The 17,366-nt window shown below is 34.6% G+C and overlaps 2 protein-coding genes across 2 annotated transcripts in view; one reads left to right on the plus strand and one right to left on the minus strand.

The window, feature by feature from the left end:
• Window positions 1-4,961, minus strand: part of LOC137621594 (alpha-mannosidase 2x-like) — a 98,591-nt gene extending 93,630 nt beyond the window's left edge. Inside the window, exon 1 of the mRNA XM_068352005.1 lies at window positions 4,933-4,961. Coding sequence (XP_068208106.1) covers window positions 4,933-4,946 — 14 coding nt within the window. The 5' untranslated portion in view covers window positions 4,947-4,961. The remainder of the gene's footprint in view (window positions 1-4,932) is intronic.
• A 4,271-nt stretch (window positions 4,962-9,232) lies between these two features.
• Window positions 9,233-16,322, plus strand: LOC137622046 (facilitated trehalose transporter Tret1-like). Its single transcript, XM_068352524.1, has 3 exons — window positions 9,233-9,580; window positions 11,797-11,944; window positions 14,427-16,322. The coding sequence occupies exons 1-3, from the start codon at window positions 9,425-9,427 to the stop codon at window positions 15,629-15,631; spliced, it is 1,509 nt and encodes a 502-aa protein (XP_068208625.1). The 5' UTR covers window positions 9,233-9,424; the 3' UTR covers window positions 15,632-16,322.
• The last annotated feature ends 1,044 nt before the right edge of the window (window positions 16,323-17,366 follow it).

Raw genomic sequence — 17,366 nt, forward strand, 5'->3', positions numbered from 1 at the left:
TCTGGCTACCCTGTCTCACGACTTAAAAGTAAAAGTCTACCTTATGGCGTCACATCACGATTTTTGCGAACTTGCCAACGTGTCTTTCTATATTTTAAGCAAATATGTTTGCATTATGAATTGCATTTTCTTATATACAGTATATCCTACCATTTATACATCCTGTTGAAATTATATTTCTAAGTTTTTATACATCATCTACGCCTTCAATGTGTATTCCATGTATGATACATCTCAGATGTATTCAATGTTTATTTCTTAATGGTAACAATAGATAACTAAGAATAAAATGGTGTCTTCATTTCAAATAAACCACGGGAACTACAATGAGTACATGAATCTGCTAAATCATCCATAAGAGGTGAAATTTAAAGCTGATGATACAATTAGATCATTTTCGAACGTGACTACACTATTAAAAGTAAGATTAAATGATCAATTATCTTGCAGACTTGAAACTAAGAACTATTTTAATATATATACTAGATAAACAAAACAGAGGAAAGAAACATCCTAAAAATCTATTTAAATTTATAATCATAATATGCTAATGCTAATTCTGTTACGTAGCCTCATCCAACACCCATAGCTCCTCCTACACGTCAGCGTAGCTCCGGTCCTTAAGCACGTTATCAACTTATCACCAGCTGGTCTTGTCGTCAACACAAAACCGCGTTCTTACGACAAATGTTTTCTCTTCACGAGAGTTCAACATAAAAAAAAAACGTTACAATTATAAAAAAAAAAAAAACACGAACTTTGTACTTATCACAGTGTATGCTGCAGGTGTGTTGATAGTTTCAGTTAATGCCACATTAATAAAATAGATTAAAGAAACCAATTTAACCACAGATGCGAAGTGTATATATATATATATATATATATATATATATATATATATATATATATATATATATATATATATATATATATATATATATATATATATATAGTATGTGTGTATACATACATACTGTGGGTTTTTGACTCGTTTCTGATTCCCAGAAACGAGTCAAGAACCCACAGTATGTATGTATACACACATACTATATATATATATATATATATATATATATATATATATATATATATATATATATATATATATATATTATATATATAATATATATATATATATATATATAATATATATATATATATATATATATATATATATATATATATATATATATATATATATATATATATATATATATGTATATATAGGCTATATATAGTATGTGTGTATACATACATACTGTGGGTTTTTGACTCGTTTCTGATTCCATGATACCGTGTATCATGGAACCAGAAACGAGTCAAGAACCCACAGTATGTATGTATACGCACACACTCAGATTGCCGGGACAGTATCTCCGGACGGGGGCTCTTATAGACTATCAGTCATAGCCCCCAGATTCATTGCTGTAAGCTCAGCAAATGTATGCAGTGGGCGCATCTGCTCTAATATAGTAAGCCTACTTAGCAGCTAAGAAGCGTTGATCATTTTCCTGTCAGTCGCTTCCTATTAAACGTTTTTCTCTGTACAATAATTTCGGTCATAACCCTTAGAAAGGCATCATGTATTCGATAGAAGGGAAAATTTATTTTCAAGGCCTTATAAAGAAATTGTCCAGTAGTAAAAGGGACAAGTATGTATTATTATTTTGTCTGGTAAAAAAAAAAATATATATAAATTCATTAGATTAGCATCAATACCTGTTGTTGACTGATATTCTTTAGAACCCTTTTTGGTTCTATTGTCATTATCCAAAATGCAATCTTGCCAGTTATATAGAACCCTTTTTGGCTTTATTCTTTATCCAAAATGGAATCTTGCCAGTTATATTTTGATAAAACGGTGCTTCAAGAAACAGGGAAAGTTACTTCAGTGCTAAATATAGGCCTACCTAGGCCTACATACTAATTCATCTTGTGTAAAGGCAATAGTCAATGAATAATGATCTCGGAGTTTTGAAATGTCGCCCTTCCGTCGTCTAACCCGTGGTAGCCAACTGCTCTGTAACCTCTAGACCCAATTCAACTTGCAGAGTGGAGTACATTATATAGCATCACTTGGGTTGGGACTTACTATCTCGACAGTCTCTTTACTGCTGCCTCTGTTTTTTTTTTTTTTTTTTTTTTTTCAGGCCTTATTTCCGTGAAAGAATTTGCAAGCTCCTTTCTTTTGTTTTCAAATAGTCTTATTTATAAATGAAATAAAAGAGTAGGCTAGCTCTGTGTATTCGATTCAAGCTGACAAACCCGGAAGATTATGAAGAAACTTTTTCTAATTGAAATTTTAAGCAATCTCAAGACAAAATGACCGTAAACAATTAATTATAAGTTACCACAAGTACACAGAATAATATAAACGAGTTTTAATCTATAAATTATAGTTTGCAATGCCTTATTTTCTAATGTTAAAATCAGAAATATAAACATGTTTCCATTGTCAGTATATTTTGCTTGTTTCTATTATTCTAGAATCTGTTTCATAATTCCTCAAATCAGTAGGCTACTGGGTTTGGTGTTTTTTTTTTTTTTTCTGAAGCACAATTAAAAGAAAGTATAATTTCTAACCCCATCTTCTTAGTATAACCACACACACACACACACACACACACACACACACACACACACACACACACAAAATGTAATAATAATAAAATTATCGTAACTACCGCTAGAGAGTCATGGGGTCCTTTGACTGGCCAGACAGTACTACATTGGATCCTTCTATCTGGTTATGGTTAATTTTCCCTTTGCCTACACACACACACACACACATACACACACACACACACACACATCGAATAGTCTGGCCTATTCTTTACACATTCTCCTAGGTCCTCATACACCTGACAAACTGAGATTACCAAACAATTCTTCTTCACCCAAGGGGTTATTGCACTGCAATTGTTCAGCGGTCACTTTCCTCTTGGTAAGGGTAGAAGACTTTTTAGCTTTGGTAAGAAGCTCTTCTATGAGGACACCCCAAAATCAAACCATTGTTCTCTAGTCTTGGGTGGCGCCATAACCTCTTTACCATGGTCTCCCACTGTCTTGGGTTTGAGTTCTCTTGCTTGAGGGTACACTAGGGCACACTATTCTATTTTATTTCTCTTCCTCTTGTTTTGTTATAGTTTATAGTTTCCATAGGAGATATTTATTTCAATGTTGATACTCTTCTTAAAATATTCTATTTTTCCTTGTTTCCTTTCCTCCCAGGGCTATTTTGTCTGTTGGAGCACTAGGGCTTATAGCATCCTGCTTTTCCAACTACGGTTGTAGCTTAGCAAGTAATAATAATAATAATAATAATAATAATAATAATAATAATAATAATAATAATAATAATAATAATAATAATAATAACTGGCATTAGAAACTTTCAATATCACATGATCTACCAGAAACTAAAATTACATTCCAATTTCATAACGAATTGAATGACCTGACAGATGAGAAGGAAAGAGAAGAAGAATTGGAATTTTGAGGCTCAAGAGGATTGTATCATATGCTTCCTCTTGATACGAGGAGGACTGCACTTTCAAAAAAAAAAATGTATATTTTTTACCATTAAAAGATTAGGCAGTATAATTCTTAAAATATATCTGCTTGAAGATTGTAAACGAAAACAAATTCTAAAGTCCTTCAGCGCGCATTCCGGTTCTAGTTCCAGGTTCCTCGTTGCTCTCTCAACAACATTATGATTGTGGGCACTACTAGAAGCGCAGTTGCAAACTGCTGCAATCTACGGAAAGTTCATTGTCATTAGTCACCTCCTACACAGATAGCACAGCTTGCATACTCTTCCATCGTCTGATTGGTTGGTGTTTATAATTTCCTTATCTAAATGTCATTGCTTCTAAGACTGAAGAGACTTGGGAAGTACGCTACTAAACTAGAGGGGCTCTTAGTAGAGCGCAGACCTCCGCCGCGGCAGCTTATTACTCGACCTCTTGTTCGACCTTGACTTTTAACCTTAACATGTATTAATTGACGTGGAATTTCATAGGCTCAAATGTGAATAAAGGGATAACGATGTCCAAACTTATGGATGATTTCGTGAATTGGAAATTTTGTTTGTCCGTGACCTTGACCTTTGACATTGACGTTCCAAAATTTAATAATTTCCAGCTTTTCTACATAACAGTTAATCCCTGCAAGTTTCATTACTCTACGATTAAAGTTGTGGCTAGGAAGCTGTTCACGAACAAACATACACAGACACAAATAGGGGCGAATTTTGTTTGACCGTGACCTTTGACCTTGACGTTCCAAAATTTAATCATTTCCAGCTTTTTTACATAACAGTTTATCCCTGCAAGTTTCATTACTCTACGTAATTTGGGTCAGGAAGCTGTTCACAAACAAACATACACAGACACATATAGGGGCGAAAACATAACCTTCCATTTTCGTTGGCGGAAGTAAAAAGAAAAATGCTCACAATTCAAGGGCCGATGAGGCAACGACGGCATTGGTTCAAGAAATAATGCTATAAGCAAAAGAAAAAAAAAAGACAGGTGTAATCTTCTTTTGAAAGTTATAAATCACGAAAGCCAGCCACTGTAATTCTCTTGAAACTTCTTCTTCCTTGCACAGAAATTTCTTAAGAGTTCGTGTCTATTTCTTTTTCTCTCTTTCTTCTTTATGATCAAACCTGGACAAGATATATGGATAACTTGCCCTTCATCATACGTCTTTGAAGTGTAAATGTCCCATTTAACTTTGACAATACCACAGAAAAACATCATATCTTATTTTACTCATAAAGGTGTTCGATAACTCGCTCCGACTGAACAGTTTTATAAGAAATGTTTATTTGATTAATTAGCGTTATCTCATGTCACGATTTTACAAGATTTGGTACTTTAGCATAAAATTATTTATATGAAAATATGATTAATTCACCCTAAGGTTTACCTTTTACGAAGCATATCGTCGAAAAATTTTCAGGTTGAGGTTCAGGTTGAGGCTTCGCCTTTGCATCGGCACCTCTTGAGTCTTTTAGTTTTGTGTGTTCTTTATTTTCACTAGTTTTTCTCGTTTCACCCACATTTGTTGTAGGACACTTCTCTTATTTTCAATATTTTTTTCACAGAAAATGAATTCTCCAAGTGTTTGTGCCCTGCCTTCTTCGTATGGTTACTGGAGCTCTATTACTTTTCCTCGTATACCACTATACCGTGGACAACACGAACTGGTTTAGGAAAATGACATCCACATCAGAGTCAATACAGATATGATCCACATAATGCTACACATGTTAAAGTTTAACTGTGTTCAAAATACACGTGTACTACTGAGTGGTGGTCGTTTATATGGTTTCACAGGTGTTCATATCACGACAGCTTTGCAGTGAATGACATACTTATCTACTAAATTGAAGATTATTATTATTATTATTATTATTATTATTATTGTTATTATTATAGTCAATTCTTTTTAGTAGGGCAGATTTGCACCGACTCGCAGGGGTGCCCTTTTAGCTCAGAAAAGTTTCCTGATCGCTGATTGGTTGGACAAGATGATTCTAACCAATCAAATAGCAGGAAACTTTTCCGAGCTAAAAGAGCACCCCTGCGAGTCAGTGTAAACGCGTCTCATTAAAAAAAAAAATGGGTATAGTGTACCTGAGCTGTCAAAAAGTGACGTCTTAATATTTAGATACATATGCACACACACAATTCCAACCCTTCCCACCCCCTCCCCCTTTCCTAACTACAACCCGCTGGTTCGGCAATTTGTGGGAGAGTGTGGTTTCCGAGTGTAACTCTCGGTATACCGCCTCTCACCAGGGTATGACTACTCCTCTCCTTTACCCCCCTGAGCGTGAATATATATATATATATATATATATATATATATATATATATATATATATATATATATATATATATATATGTGTGTGTGTGTGTGTGTGTGTGTGTGTGTGTGTGTGTGTGTGTGTATGCACATACACACACATACATATATATATATATATATATATATATATATATATATATGTATATATATATATATATGTATGTGTGTGTGTGGGGGGGGGGTGAAACTAATTTCTAGCCAAATTTCTGTAATAATAATAATTTATTGGCAGTTTTCCTTACTGGTTTGATTACTTTATAATTATTTTATAAAGTAATTATATTTCTCTTTTAATATTTTTGTATTACAAATTCGCTATATTTTATTGCAATGGTCTTAATTTTCGATCTGCATAATTCTAGTTTCCTCTCCCTTTGTTTGTAAAAAATTTAACCTTTCATCTTTTTATATAATAATTTTAAATTCAAATTTTTTTTCAGTAATTAGTCCAATTTTCACTCCCTTATTATTATTATTATTATTATTATTATTATTATTATTATTATTATTATTATTATTATTATTATTATTAAAGCTAGCTAAGCTACAACCCTAGTTGAAAAAGCAAGGATGCTATAAGCCCAAGAGCTCCAATAGAATAAAATAGCCCAGTGAGGAAAGGAAATAAGGAAATAAATAAACTACAAGAGAGGCAATGAACACTTAAAATAACCTATTTTAAGAAAAGTAACAACAATAAATTATAGATCCTTCACATATAAACTTCATATAGTGCCATAGCCTCTGTACCATGGTTTTCAAACACTGTCTTGGGTTAGCCTAGAGTTCTCTTGCTTGAGGGTACACTCAGGCACACTATTCTATCTAATTTCTCTTCCTCTGGATTTGTTAAAGTTTTTATAGCTTATATAGGAAATATCTATTCTAATGTTGTTACTGTTCTTGAAATATTTAATTTTTTCTTGTTTCCTTTCCTCACTGGGTTATTTTCCCTGTTGGGGCCCCTGGGCTTATAGCATCATGCTTTTCCAACTAGGGTTGTAGCTTAGCAAGTAATAATAATAATAATAATAATATAAAAAGAGACGTACGTCAGCCTGTTCAACATAAAAACACTTCTTATAATGTTTCTCTACAGGAAAATTCCACCAGGCAATGCTCGCATATATTCTGAGTCTGTGCTTTCTTATCGGAATGTCTAACATGGCTGACATAGTACTTTTCGAAAATTCTGCTTTGGGGACAACTGAGGTTTTTGTGCCACTTGTCATTTCTGGGTTGCATAATCAATTACCTTAGCTTGCTGAATGATCGTATACTTTATCTTTAACACGCTGAAACGCCCCCCACTCTCTCTCTCTCTCTCTCTCTCTCTCTCTCTCTCTCTCTCTCTCTCTCTCTCTCTCTCTCTCTCTCTCTCTCTCTCATCAAGGCATCCGTAATAAATAAATTTGGGGGCCATTTCCTAACGGACGCTTCCTTGATATTTCAATAGTAATAATAACTATAATGGCAATAATATATTTTTTCCACCATACGCCTTAATCTTCTTATCAGGAATAAAGGTTCTCATGAATGGCAGAGGCAAGAGACAGTGACAATGTCTTGGCTAGCAGGACAATGCCATAGAGACTGACCATGTAGACATATGATCAGCGCCCAAGCCCCTCTCAACCCAAGCTAAGACCAGGGAGGGCCAGGCAATGGCTGCTTAAGACCAGGGAGGGCCAGGCAATGGCTGCTTATGAGTTAGCAGGTAGACATATAAGCTACCCCCAAGGCCCCATCCTTAGCTCACAAGGATGGTGAGGTTACAGACACTGCAATAAACTATCGAGCTTTAGCGGGTCTCGAACCCTAGTCCCGCAGATCGCTAGGCAGGGGCTTGATGTTACCTATCCCAAAGTCCCTTTTTTTTTTTTTTTTTTTTTTTTTTTTTTTTTTTTTTACTACAGGAGATACTAGAACCCAAGAGGAACCCATATACAGATGGTGGACTCATGGCTTACGGTAGACTGTTAAACTACCAAACGTGAGGTGAAAAAGTTATCATCATAAATATATCGTTATCATCATAATTATTATTATCGTTATCATTATTATTCCTCCTTTAGATGGCCTATCGGAAACGTTCATGCCTGGTAATCGCCGGACTGGGGTTCAAGACAATCTCATCCTCCTTGTGAGCTAATGATGGGGTTTTTGTGGGAGCCTATAGGTCTACCTGCCGAGTCATCGGCAGCCATTGCCTGGCCCTCCCTGGTCCTACCCTGGGTGGAGAGGGGATAGGGGTTTTGGGGGAGCCTGTAGGTCTACCTGCTGAGTCATCAGCAACCATTGCCTAGCCCTCCCTGGTCCTACCCTGGGTGGAGAGGGGATAGGGGTTTTGGGGAGCCTGTAGGTCTACCTGCTGAGTCATCAGCAGCCATTGCCTGGCCCTCCCTGTTCCTAGCTTGGATGGAGATGGGGCCTGGGCACTGATCATATGCGTATGTGGCCAGTCCCTAGGGCATTGTCCCTTGCCTCTGCCATTCATGAGTGACCTTTAAACCTTGAACCTTCAAATTTGTTTTACTTCCTCCTTACTGTTTTTTTTCTCTTTTATTTTTTTTTTTCTTACTGAAAAAAAATATTACTATTTTTAGTTTGTTATTTACTGAATATATTTATGACGGCATTGGTACACTGATTTTGTTATTAGAAGAAATTAATGCTTCTTTTTTATATTTTTCTTTATTCGGGAACTTATTTTTTGATTACTATTTCTGGTCACTGAAATCAATTAGCCTACCCTTTTGAAAACAATACGTTAATATGCTTGAAGGATTTCCTAAAAGAGATGAAAGGATTCTTTATAATATGTAACTTATTTTCACTGAATAATAATAATAATAATAATAATAATAATAATAATAATAATAATAATAATAATAATAATAATAATAATAATAATAATAATAATAATAGACCTGGTTTTGATCCAAGTATGAGGTAGAAATTAATTTCCATTGAACATGCAATTCTGTGCTGATTTTGACCAGCAACAAAACAACAACAACAACAACAACAACAACAACAACAACAACACCATCCCTGCTTCAGTGTTTTACGTAGGAAACAACAAAGTGAATTGAAGGTCCGTTGTCAGGATGCTAAAGTCCAATCTTTCAATACTGAATATTTCTTAATTGAAAGCATCATTTTCAACGAATGTTAGGAGCAATTATTTTCTTTATTTTTTAGAGATTTCCTAGAAGGTTATTCTCCTCGATATGAAAAGAGAAAAACAAAATTTTTAAATAATAAATTTCGAAATGAACGCCAAGATCTATAACTAAGTCTTTGGGTCTTGGCACGCGCGTGGCCCTTGCTATATAAACAAGTTAGGCTCGTGGCACGCAGCCAGTCTACGAGAGATCACAGTGCAGATAGGACACGAGTCTTCCTTTCTCATGGCCCTACGATTGTTATGCAAATTCAATCAAGCGAGCTAGACATCGCTACGGAAACCTCGATATCTCTGTTATTTTCCGGTAGGAAGTTGAAGGATATTGATAAAAGGACGTATATTTAAGGAGAAATAAAAATGTCACAGAAGGCTGACGACAGACTAGAGGTGGACGATTACTCTCCACGTGAAACTGTTCAGATTCCGGCTGAGAAATCGCTAATTGTCGAATCTTCTTCGCTTGAAAAGGATGATCTTGCATCTACGGAACACTCTCCTGTTCTCCTCCCTCAGGTAAGTATAGCTTTCTTGTTTATCTTAGGATATTTAACAGTTTCTTTTACCTTTTTTATTAGATAAAACCTGTTAATTAATGTTAATATTTAATTCATGTTTCATTAGTTATATTATCAACTCACGTTTTTGTACGATGAAATATTTTCATATTTTCCCCATTATTAATATGATACAGCTGAACATATCCATAAATATAAAAGTTCTGTAACGTAAATTAAATAAAAAATTACATAATACTCAATTTTATAAAATACAAGTTCGAACAAAGTAGACAGATGCCTCTTCTTCTTTAGATGTTTGTCACGAATTCTCCCGAACCATAAGTACTTCCATTATTATTATTATTATTATTATTATTATTATTATTATTATTATTATTATTATTATTATTATTACTTACTAAGCTACAACCTTAGTTGGAAAAGCAGGATGCTATAACCACAGAGTTTCCAATAGGGAAAATAGCCCAGTGATGAAAGGAAACAAGGAAAAATAAAATATTTTAAGAAGAGTAACATCAAGATAAATATTTCCTATATAAACTACCAAATCGTTAATATAACAAGAGGAAGAGAAATAAGATAGAATAGTGTCCCCGAGTGTACCCTCAAGCAAGAGAACTCTAATCTAAGACATTGCAAGACCATGGTACAGAGGCTATGGCACTACCCAAGACTACAGAACAATGGTTTAATTTTGGAGTGCCCTTCTCCTAGAAGATCTGCTTATCATAGCTAAAGAGTCTCTTCTACCCTTACCAAGAGGGAAGTAGTCACTGAACAATTACAGTACAGTAATTAGCCCCGTGAGCGAAGAGGTGTTTGGTAATCTCAATGTTGTCAGGTGTATGAGGACATAGAAGAATATGTAAAGAATAGAGAGAATGGTTCAATGTCGTACTGTCAGGCCAGCCATTCTTATCAGTTGAATATTGGTGTCAAGGAGAACATACCCTACACTTTCTAAGTAACCCTTTCGAGATGTTAATGTTGGTGACGCGGATTCACATTAAAGGCGATGTCGCAACAGACAGCTTTCGTACTACTGGCGCTCAAGTTATCGTTGCGAAGCCGGTATCGGTGAGGGAATGCCATGTTCGTTATCACACCATCACGAAAATGCAGTTTCTCTTTTATTATTATTATTATTATTATTATTATTAGCCAAGCTACAACCCTAGTTGGGAAAGCAAGATGCTATAAACCCAAGGGTTCCATCGGGGAAAAATAGCCCAGTGTGGAAAGGAAATAAGGAAATAGGTTAACGATATGAGAAAAAATAACAATAAAATATTTCAAAAACAGTAACTTCAAAGCAGATATGTCATATATATACTGCATATGTATATATATATATATATATATATATATATATATGTATGTATATATATATATATATATATATATATATATATATATATATATATACATATGTGTGTGTGTGGGTGTGTGTATGTATATATATATATATATATATATATATATATATATATATATATATATATACATATGTGTGTGTGTGGGTGTGTGTATGTATATATATATATATATATATATATATATATATATATATATATATATATATATATAGAGAGAGAGAGAGAGAGAGAGAGAGAGAGAGAGAGAGAGAGAGAGAGAGAGAGAGAGAGAGAGAGAGAGAGAGAGAGAGCAAGCAGTGCACATTAGGAATGAGCACCCTGCTTCTCACAAATCCTTTCATAAGTACGAATATCGTGAAAGTCAATTTATAAATGTTCGTGACAGGGACGACCACTTTTCCTCGAGTTCCATCTATCATAATATAGACTTAAATAATGCTATGTTTTGTTGTCCTCTTACCATTATTGCCAAGAAGAAGACAGAAAAAAAACTTCTTTTGTGTTTGCTGGTGATTTCAAAGCGCACAATAGGGAGTGGGGGAATTCTGTTTTTGCAAATTGCCACACATTGTCACAGTTTGAACGTTTTTTACTTTGTTTCTTATTCTGGTTGTTATTGTAAGTGATACTATACACACACACACACACACACACACACATATATATATATATATATATATATATATATATATATATATATATATATATATATATATACAAACAGGGGCGAAAACATAACCTCCTCCCAGCTTCGCTGGCGGAGGTAATAAACAGAGAACATTGGTGAATACATACCCCACGCAATAGCAACTTCGTCCTATTTCTCTCTCTTCAGATTCTGGGAGGTGGAGTGTCAGCATTGGTTCAAGTGGGACTCGGGATGGTGGGTGGTTACTCTGGCGTAACTATCCCCCAATTAACGAGTAACAACTCAACAACCAATTCAGGGATTGTTTTCGATGACCATCAAGTCGCTCTCTTCAGTAAGTGGAAGTGTATAAGATCTATATTCTTTTAGATATTTGATTATATAATTTCCTTCATTTTTAATTATTTATTCATAGTTCTTCATCTCAACAGATTTAAGTATATTGGTTTTATCAGAGAATATTTCCGTTTGATTCTCTACAAATTTCTTTATTTATCTATATTTAGGTATTTGAATATATAATTTTCGTCTTTCCTTTTTTTATTATTCATTCATATTTCTTCATTTCAATAGATTTAAGTATATTACTCTTAAGAAGAGAATATTTTCGTTTGTTTCTTTACAGATTTCTTTATTTATTTATCTTTAGATATTTTCTTCGTTCATTTTTAATTATTTATTGATATATTTTCATCTCAACAGATCCAAGTATATTGCTTTTTTGATAGATTATTTTCATTTGTTTCCCTACAAATTTCTTTGTTTAAGAATCAAAATTATAATTTCCATTGTCAATTTTCGAAAGAATTTTACTCTCATTGTATAAAATATGAAATTTATTTTCATTAATATTTAAACAAAATATTCTGCTTTCCTAGACAAATATTATGTTTTCTGATATATATCTTTTTTATAAACTTTTAGATGTAAATTTTCATTGTCTTTTTAAAGGAATATTAAAAAGTTTTTTCTTATTAAATAGGGAAATAATTTTTGTATATACTGTAGTTTTCAAATTCATATTTCTTTTTTCGAAGAAATCTTTAAAGACTGCAATTAATTCACGTGAAATATATGACACAGCAGTCTCCTCCCCAATAAACAGCTTAAACTCGCAGTGCTGGGTGGGGATCGATCTGCTTCCAAGCGAATGATAGGCGAATACGTTGCCAATATACTCGATTTTTTCTAATGAGGCACATTTGCACTGAATTGCATGGGTGCCCTTTTAGCTCAGAAAAGTTTCCTTCCTTCTGATTGGTAGGACGAAATAATTCTAACCGATCAGCTAGTAGTAAACTTTTCCGAGCTAAAGGGGCACCACTGCGAGTCAGTGCAAATTCGCCTCATTAAAAGAAATTGAATAAAGGTACTTTATATGATTTATATTTACAGGTTCTTCAGAAAAAAAAAAGACTGATTGAAATTGTTTGCCCTTCAAAAGACTTACAGTATATATGGCAACTTGCTTCCAAAAATGTGTATTGCAGGCAGTATTGACTAGACACTTGCTTTCTTCTTCACAAACTCAGGCCACATTTTAAACAAAATTAGCTGATCGTCTGTTATGGCACAGAAATTATTACCCCCGCCAACGAAATTGGGAGGAGGTTATGTTTTCGAGTCTGTCAATTTATCTATTTGTCTGTGTGCCTGTGTACAGGATTACTTCAAAACTACTCAACGGATTTTGACGAAATTTTTACCAAAGACAAAACTTAGGTCATGGACGACCCCATTAAATTTTGGAGATGATCCGAATTCAGATTCTAGATCTGGATTTGCATTTTCCACAATTTTAAAGATTATCTTCTTCTTCTTCTTCTTCTTCTTCTTCTTCTTCTTCTTCTTCTTCTTCTTCTTCTTCTTCTTCTTTTCCCACAATTTTAAAGATTATGTCAAAACACGGATTTGGACGAAATTATGGATGACTCCATTAAATTTTGGAGATGATCCGGATCCGGATTTGCATTTTTCATAGTTTTAAATATTACGTCAAAACAAATTGACACTTTGGATTTTCACCAAATTTTGACAATGGATAGATATTATGTATCGGAGGAAACCATGAAATTTTGGAGGTGATACGGATCAAGATCATGATTATGGATCAACATTGCACTTTGCACCATCTAACGTACAGTCAGCATATGAAAAGTGGGAGTCGATGTCCACAGACTTTAGTTAAATGTTGGCAATATTCATCGGTGGAGGTCTGAAATCTCTATCTCTCTTGTTCTTTATGTTTTCAATTTAAAATTCAAGTTTTTTTTATCACTGCTATGCTTGGTGTGATGCATAACCCCATTTTTTACCCAACTCTCTTTTACAGGTAGCCTTGTGTACCTCATTAATTGTCTTTCTCATCTCTCTCAGGTAGTTTGTGTACATGATTAATTTTTTTTCATTTTTTTCAGGTAGTCTTGAGTACTGATTAATTGTCTTTCTCCTCTTTTTCAGGTAGTCTAGTATACCTGATTAATTGTCTTTCTCATCTTTTTTTTATGTAGTCATATGGACTGATTAATTGTCTTTCTCCTATTTTTCAAGTAGCCTAGTTTACCAGATTAATTGTCTTTCTCATCTTTTTTTTCATGTAGTCATGTATACCTGATTAATTGTCTTTCTCCTCTTTTTCAAGTAGTCTAGTATACCTGATTAATTATCTTTCTCCTCTTTTTCAGGTAGTTTGTGTACCTGATTGATTGTCTTTCTCATCTTTTCCGGGTAGTTTGTGTACCTGATTAATGGTCTTTCTCATCTTTTTTTTCAAATAGTCTTGTGTACCTGATTAATTGTCTTTCTCAACTTTTCAGGTAGTCTTGTGTACTTGACAGCTACTGCAGGATGTTTAATTGGTATCCTGCCCATGGTCAGATACGGCCAAAGGACAACCATGCTCCTCTGTCTCCCGATCCTCCTAGTTGGATGGATAACATTGTCAGTTTCTACGACCATCGCCATGATCCAGGCCTCCCGCTGTCTTGTAGGCCTCACAATAGGAGTGATCGAAGGCGCCTCGTACCAATACACTACCGAAATCTCACACAGTTCTATCCGCGGGATGATGGTTGGTGCCCTGGACACAATGCGCCAACTTGGAGTCCTCCTGGTTTACAGTCTAGGGGCGACTACTCTATCATGGCAGCAGATCAGTTTAGTCTGTGGATGTACCACAGTGCCCCCTGTTTTCATAGCTCTGATCTTTTTGCCCAATTCACCACGCTGGCTAGTCACTCAAGGTAGGATGAAGGAAGCATCAAAGAGTCTAGCCTTCTACCGTGGCACCGATAACATCAATGTGGAATTGACCTCTATATCCAGGCAAGTGGAAGCTATGAGTGGGAAGACGAATCTCAATTTTGGAACCCAGCTGAAGGTGATTCTGCAAAGGAAAACGATGAAGGTCATGGTGTTCCTCACATTTTTATTCCTGGCAGCCCAGTTTACGGGTAACATCGTGGTCCTTGCTTACATCGTTCCGATACTCGAAGTGGCAAACATCAGCATGAACTCCTACGTGGCAGCTATGGTCGTAGGCGGGATCAGAGTCCTAGGCACAATTTGCTCCTTGTTCTTCGTCGACTACTTCGGGAGGAAGCCTGCCCTGTTTGTGTCCTTCCTCGTATGCGGGACCTCATTAACGGGCTTGGGCATATTTTTCTTCATAAAATCCAGGTATGATAACGTGCAGGGCATAGACTGGATGCCCCTAACATGCCTCGTCTTCTTCACATTTTTCACATGCGTGGCACATCCCACCCTAAACCTAGTGCGAGGAGAGCTTCTTCCCACTACTGTACGGTCGGCAGCGATGCCCTTCCTCTGCTCAGTCCTGTTTGGGGGACTCTTCCTCGCGTCCCAGACGTTTCCCGTGATGACGACGTCGTTAGGGACGTACGGAACGTTCTGGATGTATGGAGCTATGTGCATCCTTGTGCTCGCTGTTACCATCTTGGTGATTCCCGAAACGCTCAACGAAAATCTCGAGAATATAACATTGGAAAGAAGAAAGAGATGATCGTGTTTATACTGTTGGTGGAGTTTGTTAAATTATATACGGATGGAAAACAAGAGGGTAACTTTTCTGAAGTCTGAAAAACATATAAAAGTTTATTTTCAAGCGTGAGACATTATAATGCAACATTGAATAAAAAAAAATAAGGCAGTAACGTTTGCGTATCACGAACAAGAAAAAGTAGTGTTTCTAGTATAAATAAAAACATTAAACTACTTTACAAATGAGAAGTAAATTAGTAGTATTCATAATAATAAGAAATTAGAAAACACCATCGCAGAAGTAAGAATAGTTAAAAGAAAAAGGTTCCTTAGATGCTGGAAGTGAATTAAGGAACGTTTCTTTAGTTAATCAAGCGTTACACAGTTGAAAATGTAACGCAAGTATTGTTTCTCAAGTTAACGCAAGTTATGTTTCTCAAATTGTGTTGTTTTCGTAAGCCTTTTGATCTTGTGCATAATTTAAAAAAAAACACTAATTAATTATGATATGCAGTAAACTAAAGTATTTTATAAATATGAAAATCAGAGAGTAATGTTTCTAAAGATATAAAGTAAAGAAATAAAAAACAGCCTTTCTTAAAAAAAAAAAGATAAAAAAAAAGTCATCATTTATGTACAAAAGTAATAGGCAAACATCTCATTGTGCATGAAAAGTAAAATATTAATATCCCCAGTATGAAAATAAGTAAATACTGAAATAACTTCATTCATAATTGATTATTTTCTAGAAAACTGAATCGTCGTGAAATTTGTTAATTTTGTAATAAAATCAAATACTTTCAACCAGCATTCATTTCACTAACCTGAAACAAATGCACGAAATATTCTAGAGAAAATAAGTAAGGTTATTAATTATTCAAAATATATAGGCCTACTTTGGACTATCGTTCCGAAGTTAAGTTTATTTTAAGTAAGGATACTTAATTAGCATTAGGTTAGGCTAGATTAGTTACCGATAAAAACAATAATTATGATAGAAAATTCGATAATGATATTAAAAAATAGAGAATATTCGCTTAATTCACAGTGGAATTATTACTATTGTCATTATTACTAAAAAAACCAAAACAAATGCAGCCGTTTCTAGTCCACTGCAGGACAAAGTCGTAGTATGGGTTGTCTCGACTATTACAGCTTTGCTGATCATGGCGATACACAAACCCTTTCACCACGTTAAGATATCCCCATATACAGTAAGGGTTTGTGTATTGCCATGATCAGCAAAGCTGCACTAATCATGCCACCCATACTAAGTTGCTGTGAGCGATCAGAAAAGAAAGCCTTCCACCATCACCAATCTGCACTGGCCATGGTGGTGACGAAATTGACGAAACCGCAGACATGACTAAAATGTCTGAGGCCTTCATCCTGCAGTGGACTAAAAACATCGGCATTTGTGCTGTTGTGTATATATATATATATATATATATATATATATATATATATATATATATATATATATATATATATATATATATATATATATACAGTAAATCAAATCAAAGTAATTGATAAACAAAACGTGATAATGTCTACAAGATAGTGGATTAGTAGAAACTATTTATAATAAACAATTAAATATTTAATAATTAGGCGAACGAAACCATATCTAAGAAATTGAAAAGCAGTTACTCTATGGACCAAATTATAAAGAGGAAATTGGCAGCAAATGTTCTTCGTAATGCAAAAGTGTTGCAGGCCTATACGATCGTGAAATTACAATTGGAATAAAAATC

Source organism: Palaemon carinicauda, chromosome 28 (assembly GCF_036898095.1).
Source record: "Palaemon carinicauda isolate YSFRI2023 chromosome 28, ASM3689809v2, whole genome shotgun sequence".
Classification (NCBI taxonomy): Eukaryota; Metazoa; Arthropoda; class Malacostraca; order Decapoda; family Palaemonidae; genus Palaemon; species Palaemon carinicauda.